Source organism: Anas acuta, chromosome 4 (genome assembly GCF_963932015.1).
Source record: "Anas acuta chromosome 4, bAnaAcu1.1, whole genome shotgun sequence".
NCBI lineage: Eukaryota > Metazoa > Chordata > Aves > Anseriformes > Anatidae > Anas > Anas acuta.
This window is the reverse complement of record NC_088982.1, coordinates 32,028,683-32,043,846: the sequence shown is the minus strand read 5'-3', so window position 1 is coordinate 32,043,846 and position 15,164 is coordinate 32,028,683. Positions and strand designations below refer to the sequence as shown.

General features: G+C 53.6%; 1 protein-coding gene across 1 annotated transcript; it reads right to left on the bottom strand.

Moving 5' to 3' along the window:
- Positions 1 to 1,745: 1,745 nt before the first annotated feature.
- SCD5 (stearoyl-CoA desaturase 5) lies at positions 1,746 to 14,893 on the bottom strand. The gene is made up of 5 exons (XM_068680575.1): positions 14,616 to 14,893; positions 8,554 to 8,684; positions 6,050 to 6,255; positions 3,606 to 3,838; positions 1,746 to 3,402 (listed from the first exon to the last, which is right to left on the bottom strand). The coding sequence occupies exons 1-5, from the start codon at positions 14,737 to 14,739 to the stop codon at positions 3,212 to 3,214; spliced, it is 885 nt and encodes a 294-aa protein (XP_068536676.1). The 5' UTR covers positions 14,740 to 14,893; the 3' UTR covers positions 1,746 to 3,211.
- Between the last annotated feature and the right edge of the window lie 271 nt (positions 14,894 to 15,164).

Genomic DNA, 15,164 nt, shown 5'->3' with positions numbered 1-15,164 from the left:
CCAACGCACACAAATGTTGAAAATTACAGCTGTGCTTTGTCATTAATTAATATTTCCTCCTCCCGGTGCCTTGTGGTGCATGGGCGTTCCCTGTCCACGCTCAGCCACATCAGTGCTCCCACTGGGGACCAAACCCACTGGGGAGCAAACCGCACGTCCACCTCCTTCCCACGGCAGAGGGGAGATGCTTTCCGTGTGAAACAGAGGATTTACACAGGGGGAATGCGTCCTGGCAGCTCAGCAAGAAGCAAGGGGAACCCCTCTCGCCGCAGTCCTCTCAGGGGCGATTCAGCCCTGGCGAACTCGCCATGGTTTTGGTGGGCTGTTTCTGCAGGGTAGGCAGAGGGAAGGAAGAAACAGGAATTGCTCGGCGTTTGTTTTCCTTCCTGGGAAACGCGTGTGCTCTGAAAATAGATGTACCAACTGGTTGTCCTGTCCTGCTCCACTCCGTGCCGAAGCTGGCGCCGGGCCTGGCGAGAAACGTCGCCCACTCGGCACTGGGGGCGGCAGGCAGGGGCCGGGGAGCGCGCAGAGCTGCGACACGGGCTAAATACAGCGCCCGAGCAACTGTTCCTCAGTTTCAGTGATAACCCGCGTTTCATTAGCCAGATCATCTCTCATCACAGCCATCTGTTCCCTCATCCAGCTTTTAAAATATTTTGATAGACTTCATTTCTCCAAATGCCCCGCCGCTAAACATACACCGTCTGGGCATGTGTCCCCTCTGCACGGTGGCAACAGGCGTGCCTGAGATTTGCCAGAGGGGCTGTTGCTTGCAAAACGCCCCCTCTCACATGTGAAATATCCCCAGATCCCAGCCCTCAGGCATTTGATAGAGGACCCTTGCAGTTTCTGAAAGATGTTTCTTTGCATACTTCCAGTTTTTGTTTTGTTTCAAAATCATGGTTAACTTGCAAATGGTTTCAAAGTCTCAGATCCCTGAGTCCCCCTGGAACTGGTGTTGCCACTGCACTCTTACACTTCCAAGAAAAACGTGTATTACCTTGGTATAATTTCAGGCAGTCAGACTGAAAACAGCCTGTGTCTCTTTGCAGGGCCAGTTACTCTTCTTACAGCACGTACTTGACAAGAATCAATCAGCTTAGGGAAGTCCAAGCAATAGCAGCACAAAATTAAAAAAACATCTAAAACGTGATAAGGATCAACAGGAAGATGTGTATGTAAGCTGCCATGAAGAGTATTCACTGCGGTTCTCCAGCCAGGAAGCTGCACAAACCACATGATGGAAGAACCATTAAGGTGAGGCATTTGCCTCTTCCCCACTTTGCTCCTACACTCACACATCATGTCCAAGCCCATCTCTGGCATCGGTCTGAAGGCTTTATGCTGCTTTCCAGCAGATCCATAAGTAGGCACTGTAATGGGTGGTGGGGAGAAGCCTCCCACCACGCTGTGTAATTCCACCAAACGGCCCAACTGCACTGGGATTTTCACGTGTGAGAACTTGCCGTGGTCTCCTTCCAAGCTTAATCAGCTTTAAATTTCTGTTCCCCTCCTTATCAGCTTGGCAACGAAGCCAGAAGCAATCCAGTCTCGTGGGGCCCTTCTGTGTGCTAACAGCCCTGCAAAGGAATGCACAAACATGGAGGGGGCAGGTACTCTGGAAACACTGCACCGAGAGAATACCTGGAAATGCCAAGTGAAAAACACTGCTGTGCTTCTGACGTATGCTGCACAAAGCCCTTCGCTTCTGGAGACATTTCCGAACAAAGCACAGCAGCCCGTCTAATCATAACTGTTTATTGTAAATCACTCAAGAGTTTACACAACATTAATGGCAAAGTAACACTGTTAAAACACCTGCTGGATGAAATACAGAATAAAGACAACTCTTTAATATTATATGGCATCATTTGGAAAACAAGAAACGAGAAAAAAAGAATTGATTTTAAATTGCGTGGCTTTGTTTTTTAATTCTACATCTTTCCTGAAAATATCCGGGCCCGAGTCTCACTTAGCTCGAGATCACTGCCTTGCCCGGGGCGTGGGGCCGAGCGGCCCAGAAGTGAGCGCCCCTCTGCGAGGGACAAGGCGGTGACCTGCTTTATAAATGAAAATCATGCCCTCTATCTTCAAAAGTGCTCCAGTGCTGACGGTACAAAGCCTCTCTCCTGCACTGGCTAACATCTAACACAAAGGGCTCTATGTCCCATTCCACATGCTTTTTTTTTTTCCCTTTTTTATTTTTTTTTTCCTTTTTAATCAAGGCAACTGTTAAATGTTAAATTCAGAAGCTACATAACTGTCTTTATATTTTGCTCAGAAACCAATGGATGTTGCATGCAGCTGAAACATGAGTAGAAACTGACTTCTATCAAGGTCGGTTTTCAAAGACCTGCTAGTCAAAGGCAGCAAAAGAAATTAAGAGGCCTCTTGTGCAAAAGGAGCTAAAATATGCATGCATCAATGGCCATGACTGATTAGAATATAACTCAGGTCTCCAAACATCGAAACCAAAGCTTTATTTGGCTTAAGACATTGTTGAGCTCTGTACCGTTACAAATTACAATGTATATGCGACAACAAAGGAATCATCTCAACATAGCATCAGGTTGTATTTTGGCCTGTATAGAGACTAATCTTCAACACAAAAGCCTGCTCAGCAATAAATGGTTTTCGTACTTAGCAAAGACAGCAGCGTGTTGGTCTGGCTAACAGGGCTAACAAAAAGAAGAAAGCAGATTTTCAAACTAACATCAAACTGATCTTCGGCCAATTGCTCGCCTCGGACATCCTGTTTTCCATGGTGCCATCAGTTTGTAGCTGACACAGCACACTGGGCCCTGCCCCGGCCTCTCCAAGCATCGTGTCTCAAAAGAATATTTGATTAAGAGTAGAAACAAATTCTCCCCTCACTGCACTTTAAAAGGATAGTTAGTCCCTCCAACCTGCCACATTTACCATGAACGAGCAAATTACAATGTATTTCAGACATGAACTACAGTGACTAAAATCAAATCTCTCTCCTGTTTTAACTCTAATATTAAATAATATAGAACATTTTTACACTTAATAGTCTGAAGTTTGGACATAAAACAACTAATAAAGACAAAAAAGCTGCAGCCGAACCCGTGGAACAAATTCGGCTCAACTGAAGGAACTAATATTTAACCAGAGGAGAAGAACCTCCAGCAAGCAGGGGGTGCCCACACGCACACTCCAGCACTGCCGCAGGGAGAAGCGCCGCTCGTCAAGCGCTGCCATCTCCAGTCCTTTCCTTGCGCGCCTGGATCATCTCCTTCGGAGCCTGCTTTCGGTCGGTGACCAACCCCAACCAGAACATGAAGTCAATGAACCAGGTGGTGGGGTTGAACTTCAGGCCCAGCTCGCTGGCGGAGTAGTCAAAGGGGAAGGTGTGGTGGTAGTTGTGGAAACCCTCACCTGGGAAACAGAGAGGGAGTTATAAGAATGAATTCAGGACCGTGCTGGGGTGGGGCATCCCAACCCCTGTTTTCAAAGCCCTGACCCCGTGCAGGTTATGCTGCATCCCTGGCCACGGGAGATCTACGGGAAAGACCCCTGACCGCCTCCATTTTAGAGCTCAGAGTTTGCAAATCTCTTTGGGGGGGGGCTACAGCACCTACCAATGGCTCCCAGAGTGACAAAGGTGTTCTGCCTGGGGTTGATGTACTTGTCGTAGGGGCGGTTGCCATACATGTGCGCGGCGCTGTTGACCAGCCAGGTGACGTTGAGGGAGATGGTGTACCGGAGGATGGAGGCAAGGAAGTAGGCGTTCCACAGGCTCTCGCCCCAGAGGTACCACGGCACAAAGGTGGGGATCACAAAGCACATCAGCACGACCGAGCTCTTGTAATACCTGCGGGGAAACCAAAGGACACCGTTACCATGGTGGGGACGATGGCAGGGGAGCGAGGAGAACTTGCAGAAGAACTTGAACAGAGCCAAGGAGCCCTGGAGGAGTCTGAACCCAAGACATCCACGTCTACAGAGTGGTATGTCCTTAGTGCAGGCATCCTTCTCGTGCCAAGCCTTGCTAGTGCTCAGCACCACAGGCAGCTACCAAGAGCTGGGAGGGACAGCTGCTTGCAGTGGGTTTACGTGGCAAGGTTTTGGTAGCAGGGGGCCATTGGGGTGGCTTCTGTGAGAAGGATCTAGAAGCTGCCCCACATTAGGTAAGGGCCCCACTGCTGACCAGAGTCAAGCCAACAAGTGATGTTGTTTGTGTCTCTGTGAGAGCAGATTTAAGACAGGGAAAAAAACACTGCGCCACACGGCAGCTGGGAGAGTGGGGGAGAGGTGCTCCAGGCGCCGGAGCAGAAGTCCCCTGCAGCCTGTGGTGAGGACCATGGTGAAGCAGGATGTCCCCCTGCAGCCCATGGAGTACCACGGTGGAGCAGGGTTCCACGCTGCAGCCCGTGGAGGAGACCACGGTGGAGCAGGTGGCCCCGCACCAACGGAGGATGCCGCCTGTGGAAGACCCCTGCCGGAGCAGATTCCGGGCCAGACTTGTGGCCCGTGGAGAGGAGACCAGGCAGGAGCAGGTGACCTGGCAGGAGCTGCTGCCCGTGGGGGAGTCAGGTTGGAGCAGTTTGCTCCTGAGGGATGGACCCCGTGGTACAGACCCATATCTGGAACAGTTCCTGAAGAGCTGCTGCCTGTGGGCAGCCCACATCGGATCAGTTCGTCAAGGACTGCATCCCGTGGGTGGGACCCCACAGCACAGGGGACGAGAGTGACCGAGAAGGAGCGGCAGAGAAGAAGTGCTGTAGACTGACCGTAACCCCCATTCCCCCGTTCCCCTGTGCCGCTCAGGGGGAGGAGGTGGAAGGGGGCAGATGGGGGGAAGGTGCTTTCAGTTTCTTTCCTTTGTTTCTCACTTCTCTAGCTTGTTAGTAATAAGCAATAAATCTTACTGTCTCCCTATGCCGAGTCTGTTTTGCCCGTTACAATAATTACTGTGTGATCTCCTCGTCCTTATCTCAACCTTTGAGCCCTTTTCATCATATTTTCTCCCCGTTCCTCTTTGAGGAGGGGGAGTGAGAGAGCGGCTGTGGTGGAGCTCAGCTGCCCACTTGAGCGGAACCACCACACTGCTGCCACTCTTGTCCTCTCTAAAGCAGTGACACGAGTACCCACCCGCACTGAAAAGTGCCAGGAGATGTGAAAGGGAAAAGTGCCAGGTAAGGAACAGCTATGGCTATTAGGATGCTATGGGAAGATGGCAGAAAAAGAATTGCTGCTAATTCAGGACCCACTCCAAAATGGAGGAAAAAGCTCGACCCACAAGGACATTTTTGCATGTCTAACTGAAATAATGTCTCAGCAGATTGTAGCTGTATCCAAATCTTTGGAGCTTGAGGTATTTATTTGTTTATGAGAGAAACTACGTTAATGTGTCAGGAGCAGAGTTAGGGAAAAAAATTGCTAGTGTTCCCTGTTGTGCATGCCACAGAGCGTGCCCCAGCTCTGCCAGCTCTTGCCTGGGCTGCCAGAGGATGAGCTGGGTACTGCAGGGGAAGGAGCCACACAGCAGCAGGGAGATTTTCGACTCCCTGCTGTTGCATGACATCAGTTCACCACTCAGAATGCAAAGAGAGCCACAAACCCTGCAGCAGCAGCAGGCAACGCTGGGGCTCAACAGCTGAGGCCCAGTCCCGGAGCAAAAACCTCAAGACCAGCACCTGAAGTCCCGGGGAAGTTCAACGCTGGCTGCAAACCCGGCACTCAGGCACACCTCGGAGCCTGCAGCTGCCAACACACCACCCGCTGTTTGCTCTGTGCTGTCAAAAAGAACACTTCAGCCTCCTAAAAGGAGGAACCTGAATTTTTCTTCAAAATTTGTTGCTTTTTTGCTTTTGAAAGAAGCTTTTCAGCTTCTTTCAAGCTGAACCCGCTCTGCGCTAATTCTCAGGGGAAATAACTAATGCTGTGCAGGATGACAGTCCTGCGAGAGGAAGCACTCGGTCTGGGGGAGAAAGAGGACAGGCAGCAACGAGGAAGAAGCCACAATGAGGTGATCAGGACTCCCCCACCCCATGCCACGCGATGGCCGTGTGCTCCCACTTACTTTCTCTGGAACCTGACGACGGGGTCATCCAGCAGGTCAGTGAAATCCAGTTTTCTCCCCTTCTCAATGACGTCCCGGTGCTTGCGCACGAACAGCCAGCCGATGTGGGAGAAGAAGAAGCCACGGCGGGCGTTGTGCGGGTCTGCGTCCGTCTCCGAGTACTTGTGGTGCACGCGGTGGTCTCGGCTCCACTCGTAGATGTCATTCTGCAGAGAGAGCACAGCGGGTGAGGGGAGAGAGGCCCCAGCTCCTCGCATGCACGGGAACAGCACCCAGTTTGGAGGGATGAGTCTCTCACAGGAAAACTTCCACTTAAATGACTGCTCTGTCTGCCGGGGTGTGGACGAGAGCATGAGACTGAGATGTGAATTCAGTTGCATCAAAGAAAAAAAAAAAAAAAAGCTATTTAATACTTGGATCTACAGCACTGTGAACTTCAACCACAGAATGCTTGGTGGAGTGCCCTTTTCTGTGTTTTTTTTTCCACCTTTGCACAGGCAGGGAGGGACCCACACAGCAATACCCAAAGAAAGAAGGCTTTGGGTTGGAACAGCAGCAGCACCCACAACCACCGACCACAGCAGCTTCACTCCCAGAGCGGAGGAAACCCTTTGTGGTGTCTGCGAGGAACCGCAGAGCAGCAGCCATCGAGGCAGGGGACGCTGCAGGACATGGCAAACCCAGGCTAACAACAGCTCTGCCTGTCTGTGTTTTGGGAGACCCAAGCCCTATGCCGAGAGCATAATGGAAATCGCTGCTTGTTCTCTCAGCTGCCAGCATTGAGAGAAGGCAGCAGGGATACCCGTGCTGCTGAACAACTCCAGAACAACCAAAAATAACCAAATAGTCTGGCTCAAACGCATCAGTTTGATGGCAGCATTGCAAAGGGGCTGTCTGCAAGAGACAGGTGGGGAACAAAAACCCACTGCTCAAGAAAGCGAACTGAGCTGAGCAAAGCGACCTGAAGGAAGCCACCGAGCTCCTCAATGAGAGCAAGGGCAGATCTTCACCTTGCTGCCATTTCATTTTTTCCCTTGCGGAGAAATGAAAGGGAATGAAAGGCACTGCATTGCTTCAAGGGGCAGATGTACACTTCAGGGGGGGCATCCAGAGGACTAGGAGATGCTAAGATCAAGGCATTTAAAACCAATGAGACTTATGCGAGAAGCACACACCTAGGAAAGGTCCTCCTTCTTAACCAGAAATGGTATTTCCAATGAGACTATCGATCAGCTTGTCGTAAGGGCACTTGATAAAATTACTTGTGGCACAGCAGGTAAGCAGGTCAAAGCACTGATACTGTAGGAAATTAACTTGGCTTCTCACACCACAGCAAACACCTGCAGGGCTGGCAAAAACAGGATTCCCCAGATGAAAGCGCAAGGAAGCTGTGAAACAACTGAATCACGTGTAATTAAAACCACGAGGGCTAAGAGCAAATAAAGGCCAGGGGCCAGAACCGTTGGCAATAAATGCACCGACAGCGGGAGCGCCACGCGTGTCCCTGCGAGCGCATTAATAGCAACCATTGTTCAGGGAGCTGTCGCTCTTGGTAAGGCTTCAGGTAAACTCAGGAGTGAAACCCCTTCCGAAGCAGCACTGAGCAAAGGGTTTGCAAAGCTCTGCAAGGCACAGAGCAGCACGAAGCGGCTGGAATACGGCTCAGTGGCTGGAACACAGCTCTAAGCAGGGGGTTAGAGTCAAATGGGACCCTAGGAAGAAGATAAATCAATGATAAATGAGCAGTACGGAAGCAGATAAAGGGACTCCCTTCATCCTCTGTTGAGGCACATGAAATCATCCACACATATTGGAGAGAAAAAGGTAAAAATGTGGTGTGCAGTGCCACAGTGTAATGCTAACACAGATGCATGTATCTGCTTTGAACAGCCAAAGGAACAACTACGTTCACACCACGGAAATCCTGGTTCTGGGCTACCTCCTACCACCACCTGAACGTTACAAGAAGATTTTGAAGTCTGATATTGCCTATCAGGAAGTACAAAGCTAGTAACACACTTCTTTACAAATGTATTTAAATTCTACTGCCAAAAAAAAGTGGCATCAAACAGAGATAACTTCAGACTGCATGAAAGGATGCCCGCTCTCCTTTCTGGGCATGTGGAGAGCTCCAACTGCCTGGCTGGACAAAGAGACCTGATTATGCAGACATATTTGCATGAGGCCGTCCCTTACGCAAGTTTCTACATTGTCCTCTGAAGCAAGGGGCCTGGCCTGGGTAAGAGAAGCTGCTGAGACCCTGATCTGGGCACATTCGACTTGGTCCTTCAATAGCTGTTGCTCCTGGACTGTCTGTTAAGTGTTGTGTGGGCAGTGCGAGGGGCTGCGCATCCCCTAAGCCAACACCGTGCGCCATCAGCAAACATCTTTTTGCTGATATGTACACATACATTGCTTCTGATGTCTCTAAGCTGAAGGGATCCCTGCACGGGAGGTAAAGCTGCCAGGAGGCCAAGAACCGGGACAGGCAACCACGATCCCACCTGGAAAGCCATGGAGTTAGCTGCAGCCAGGAAGATCCGCAGAGGCAGCTTGGCCTTGTAGGAACGGTGGCTCCACAAGCGATGCGCCCCAGCCGTCACACCCAGGGCTGTCACCAGGAAACAGAAATAGGCTGAAAGACAAAAAGAAAAGGAAAAGGTGAGCCAGGGGCCGGCCGGCCTTAGCATTGCATTCTTGGCTGTAAAGCTGCTCCTTGCCCTGCCTGCAGGGACGCTCAGGAGAGGAGGGGAGGGTCTCAACCCAGCCCTGGGATGCAGCATTTCTCCTCCCACCCCTTCCTGCTTCTCTGGTGTGACGCTCGGCAGAGTCTGGAGCACGTCAGCTGCTCCCAGTTAGGCTGCCCAGCTGCCAGGATAGTAGCCTCTTCTGCCTCCTTCCAAAAGCAGCACTGATTTCTCACCCTGGGACCCGTTCACACTACCCCCAGAAAAGGTTCAGCTGCGCAGGCCAGGGTGGTGCTGAAGCCTTTTGCCAAATCCAGGCTCGTGCCTGCTTCCCAAAGGGAGGGACCCAAAGGCACAGCGGTTTCCTCTCGCTGCTCTGACACGTGCCCTGTCACGGCGAGGACACAGCCTTGTCTGGCACAACGCACGGAAACCCATCCTGTCATTTTCTGTACGTGACACTGAGCCGCGCCGGGCTGGTGAAGCCACGATGGGGCAAGGATGTCACAAAATAGAGCCTCTCACACTGCTCAGATGACTGCAATGGTGGGAAGAGATCTGTGACACACCGAGCACTGACATTATCCAGGCAACACAGAAATATTAAGGCTGGAGTCCTGAATCATCAGAAGAACATATTGTCTGTGGGTTTTTCGCTTGTTAACCTCATGCTAGGCCTAGGGACTGAAATCCCCTGTCTTCACCCGTCTCTTCTTTTCAGGGGATTTGGTATTTCAAGAGCATCCTCCTTGTGAATCCCATTTTCTGACGGAGCCAGAGGTATCACCAAAAAGAATAGCTTGCTGGCCCTTCCACAGCACAAAGGGGAGCTGGAGTGGCGGGGCTTCGTACCCACGCAGCAGGCCTCTTCTTTGGCTTTGCAGGGGAGGAATCGCAACAGCAGGAATTTTCCTAAAATAGATCCCAAGGGCTGAAGCGTCCCCAGGGAAAAAACAACAAGAAACCCACCTCAGGAGCTCAGTGACTGGAGCAGACGCAAATCCTGTTGGACAAACACACCAAACAGTGAGACTGGATTGCCACGGTTCTGGCAGGAATTCGGGTGCCTGGCAATGTCACTTGGCCACCAATCCCTGCTGTGCCAGCGCCAAGAAGTGGCCAGCACGGAGAGCAAGGAGAGGACAGGAGATGAAGAGGGAGCAGAGGTTCGAGCACAGGGAGCCGGCAGGTTGCTAGGCTCCACGCACGCGGTGCCTCTGCACAGATGCTATTTCTGGGAACGCGCCAGAATCAATAGGCAGCAGATTTTTATTCAACATGCTTATTAATGACCTGAAACAAAGGCAAACAGCATATTAATTACAACTGCAGAGGGTGCTAAATTCGGCGCAGCAGTGAGAGAGCTAAGAAACACAAAAGGATCCAGGCAGAAAAGGCTCGAAAGAGAGAATCTGCCTGGATAGAAAAAAGCAACGCGGCCACAAGCACAGACAGGGATCTGCAGCGAGGATGAGGTGCTTGGGGAAGCAGGCACCTGCAAGGATGATCACCAGCAGCATGTAAAATATTCTGAGCTTGCCACACAACAGGGCAGCGAGACACCAGAGATGTTGCCCAACCTCCAGGAGGACTGGGAACATCACAACGGTTTGTGGCACCCCCTGGAGGCATCAGAAAACCACCCTCTGCTCTCTACGTGGTGGCTTAAATCAGAGCAAATCTCTCCCCCTGAGAATTCCAAGTCTGTTGTGTGTTTAACATCACTACTTGAACTTGTTTTCTTTCCCAAAGCACACTGGAGGTGGGATATGTATCTACAGGTAGCAAATCCAGAGGATTAATGAGGGCTTTGGACACTCACCTGGTTAAAAAAAAATGAATAAATAAATAAAATGAACCTAAACAAGGAATGCAAGGGGCACTGGGTGAACTCTGAAAGAGGGGCAATGGCTGGCCGTCCTCAGACACAGCTCTCAAGGAGGCACCACACCGGAGAGCAGCCATCCACGTGCTGCCAATGTCCAACATCACCCAGTTACACGGAGCAAACTGCACTCATCTCCGAGGGGCAGAGCAGCAGATATAAAAATAGTAGCTGGGAGACAAAAATCAATAGCGTGTCCACCGCGGTGCTGCAGAAATGGGCTGCAGCACACGGGATGTGGCCTGGCGACAGCTCCCATGGGGTCCCACAGCCTGACTTGGTAGCGTCAGCAGCAACGTGAGGGTTAAAACCACGAGGGACGGGCACGCAGCCCTTGTGAATTTACCCGCTGGCATTTACCTCAGCTTGCGGAGCCCGAGCAACACTGCTCGCAAGGGAATTTTAATAATCAGCTGCATAGAAGTCAAGGTCTTCCATCAGGCTCCGAGAACTGGGTGAGAAACACAAACGGCAAGTTGCTCAAGCACAGGGCGAGCGCTGCAAAGCTGGTGGGTCGCTATAAATATGTAACAGTTCCGCACCTTGCCGTTAGGATTTTTTCCCTTTCTAAGAATTACATCACATCTGCATATCCCCCACCCACCTCCTGTCCCTCCCCTGTGGGTTTCTGCTGTTGTTCGCGGGCGGGTTTAGGACCGATGCATGAGTACTGCCCAAATGAGGGGAAGCACACGGATGCTCCTAGCTCACACCGGGGTCACCCAGCTCCTGCTGCTGTCCAATTCAGCATTCACCCGGAGCCGTCGGCTCTTTGCTGAGCCCTGCCAGCTGTCAAAAGCTGGCATGAAAAGCACCAGGGGCTGGACTCAAAGCAGCAGCAGCCAAGAATTAAAAGGCAGCGATTCCCCGAGCCGCCTGCTGGGAAGCGCCCGGCAGCTCTCGGGGGAGCCACGCGTTCGTGTGAAGAGCCAAGGTGTGAAATCTCAGGCCAGGAGCGGGTTCATCTAAAATTAGATGTGCACATTCTCTCAGTCGCTCTAAATCAAACCGAGAGAGAAAAAGAGAAGACGAAATGCATCGAAAGGAAGAGGGGAGGCAGTTTGGAGCTGCAAAGCAGGTGAGTTTGGCAGTGGCAGGGCGGAGGAGCTCCAGAAGCTGTCTGTCGCGTCCTCGTGGCCCAAGACACCCAGCTTGCCTCCGTCTGGGTGCACACGCCTGCCTATCCATTTTCAGGAAGGCTCCCCAGAGCCAGCCCTTTTGGCTGAGCACACGAAAGGCTTTATTCCGGTTGGAATAGCAGAAACGCTCGCATTGACAACTGCGGCCAAAGCGACATAAATAAAGCCAGGAGAGCAGCGGGATGGCAGCAAGTATTCCAGAGGACGCTGTAATTCCCCTCGGAAGCCACACACACATCCCCTGAGCTCGCCAGCAACTGAAGATTGCCTCAAGATGCTGAGCGGTTCCCGTGTATTTTTAGATCAAAAGAGAAGGCTGGGAGATGCTTTGATTTATGATTTCTCTGAAATCTGTGATGCTTCTGTGCAGCCTCTCTCGGCTCAGCTGGATCCCGCGCCGCCACAAAACCGTCGGCAGATTTCACTTCTCCCCCAGTGACCTCACGGCTGTCCTCAATCCGCAGGCTGGGGAGGGCTCCGCTGGCTTGCAAGTACTCTAGAAACACTGATGAAGAACTAGCACTGATTTTGCTCAGTAAATCCCTCCTGCCAAGGCAGCCTTGGATACCTCCTCGCAGAATTTTAAGAGGAAAGCAGTCGCTACCTGCTTCCTGACCCAAAATCTTGCCTGTAAGCAGTTGCCCGAGTATAACCAGCACAGAGCCCCCAGGGTGCTCCCAGCAGCAGGAGAGACAGCAGGAGTTTAAATCCAGCACCTCCACTCCACGCCTGAAACACAGACAGCATCCCCACGTCCTGCTTCCAGGGAGGTCTCAGGGGTACAGAGAGCAACCCCTCCGGAGCCAGTGTTTCTATTTCCAACCATCCGTGTGGTGCTTCTAGCACAGCGGGAGCTTCTCGAGGTGAGCACACCGCGCAGAGGCGCTGCCAACCAAAGCTGGTCCACACCCGACACGCCAGCAGATGGCATTCAAGAACACACACGGCTTCTGGATCCTGAAAGCCCAATAAAACTTGCATCTGCAGTGCACAGCAGCAACATGTGCCTCCTCGCACCCATCGCCTGCCAGAAGGGCTGAGGAGGAGGAGGAGGCGATGATGGCAGAGCCCGGCAGGCACCACGCTGACCCCCGGGGCCCACTGGCTTGCAGCCCCCGAGCGATGGGATGTCCTGAACAAGATGAAAAGCAGTGGCAAACCTCTCCTCGCACATGGGCACGAGGCTGTAACTTTCTCCGTTGCAGGATGCCAAAGGGATTTTTGTGTTGTTTAACTAGCCCAAGCACCGGATGGTCACTTAACCTGGCTCATGGAAGGGCTGTGACCTGCCACACGTGCTGTGGACCCCTCCGCACAAGTTCACGTCCATGAACACACACGACAGTGCCCAGCAAGTGCTGCTGAAACCTCACCGGTGGCTGAACACACCCCTGGGGGCCCAGGAACTGCAGCGAAGGGCAGGAAGGGGCTGGCAGAGCAGTGGCCGTATCCAAGATGCAGCTCAAGTTCCAGGGAGGCAGCAGGAAACCCAAAAGCCGGCGTTTTAAGCGGTGTAAGCATGCATCCCTGGAGAGAAAACCTGATTCCCAGTGCTCTCCAGGCAGCCTGGCGGCGTTACACAGAGCTGGTGGGGGTCCCATCCACAGCCCCAACGGTGTGTGGGGTTCAATGAGCTGCAACGCCTGCCTCCATGTGCTCGTGCAGGAAGCAACGGGAACAGAGGAGCACAGATAATCCAGAGCAAACACCCACCCAAGCCTTCTCCTGCCAGCTTTTTTCCGTTGTCTATTACGTATGGCTGGACGAGTGTCAATAAATTACCAGTGGAAATGGGTCCTGCTGAGCGTGCACTTCGGTGAGGACAGCTGTTTTTGAGGCGGCACAGTGGTGCTGCTGCAGCAGGGACGACCAGGTGGGTTCACTAAGGGAAAAGCGTGCCCTGCCTTGTGCAGGCAGCACCCACCCAGCCCAGCCGAGTGCTTCCTGAGCTACAGGCGTCCCCAGGGAGGATAAATAAGAAGCCAGGCAGGTGCTGGTAAGCCACCGACCGCTGCCCGCATCCTGCCACGCACCAACGAGGCCAAGTTCATTAACCTGAGCAACAACAACGCCGCTGTTGTCTACCCCTGCCTCCAGCACGATGGCACACGCTTCAGCCGTAGCTATGCTGCAGGAGGTGCTGTGTTTTACTTCTCCCGCTGCTCCGGGTGGCTGGACCCAGCCTGCTCGCTGCCTGCTGGATTGCCCCTGTGCAAGTGCCCAGCCGGCTCCAGTGAAAACTTTCCAGCCTTTCCAGTAACAGCGTTGGGGGACAGGGAGAGAGAAAGGGATTAAGTCGCAAAGTCGTCGAGCTCTGTTTATTGCTCAGCATCTCTGCAAAGTCAACCAGAAGGAAAAATACCTTGACGGATGGATGGAGGGCTGAGGCTGGTCGCTCCATCCTTCGGCCCCTGCCTTTAGGAGCTCCATGGAGCAGAAGCAGAGAAGATTTCGAGGCGTTTTCTCCTCCTCAGGAAGGCGACAGGGATAAGCGAAAAGCCCACCTGCCGCACACGGGGCTGGGCTGGGGGGGTTGAAACCAGCGCGGAGCCGGACCCACGGGAGATAAATAAATAAATAAACGGATAAATAAATGGATAGATAAATAAATAAATAAATGCAATAAATGGGGAATCCTTCGAGCGGGCAGCGCATCCCCGGTGCCCCGCAGAGCCCCTCTCCGCCCCCCCCCGGCTCGGCTCCCCCGGCCCCTCACGCCCCCCGCCGCCGCCTCCGCCCCCCTCGGCGGCTTTGGGCCGACAAAGGCGGCACAAAAAGGGGCCGGGAGGGGAAGGAGGGAGGATGAGGGACGGCGAAAGGGGCCCCGCCGCGCTGCCCCCGGCCCCCGCACTCACCCCAGAGCAGGGTGAGGAGCTGCGCCCTCGGCACCAGGCTGAGCGCGTAGACGGCGCCCAGGTGCAGCAGCCCCATCAGCACCACGTTGCGCCACACGATGGCCTGCCCGCCGCCCGCCGCCATCTCGCAGCCGCACGGGGGGGGGGGGGGGGCGGCGGAGACCGCGCAGCGCGGCCGGGGGGGCGCCTCGGGGCGGCCGCCTCCTCCTCCTCCTCCTCCTCTTCCTCCTCCTTCTCCTCTTCCTCCTCCTCCTCCTCCTCCTGCCCCGGCTCCGCCGCTCTCCCGCACCGCGCGGCGGGGGGCGGGCGGGCGGCGGGAGGAGCCGGCAGCCGGCCCCGCATAGCGACAGCCAATGGCCGCCGCCCCGCGCCGCGCTGAGGGGACAGACCCCGCGCGGCTCCCCTCAGGGCGCCCGCAGCCGCCCCCGAGCGTCCCAGGGGGAGCCCCTCAGGGTGGTCCCATCGGTCACCCATGAAGGTCCCCACAGCCTCCACATGGAGCTCCAGCAGCTGCCCCTTGGGGTCCCAATGGCTGCCCCTCACAGTGGT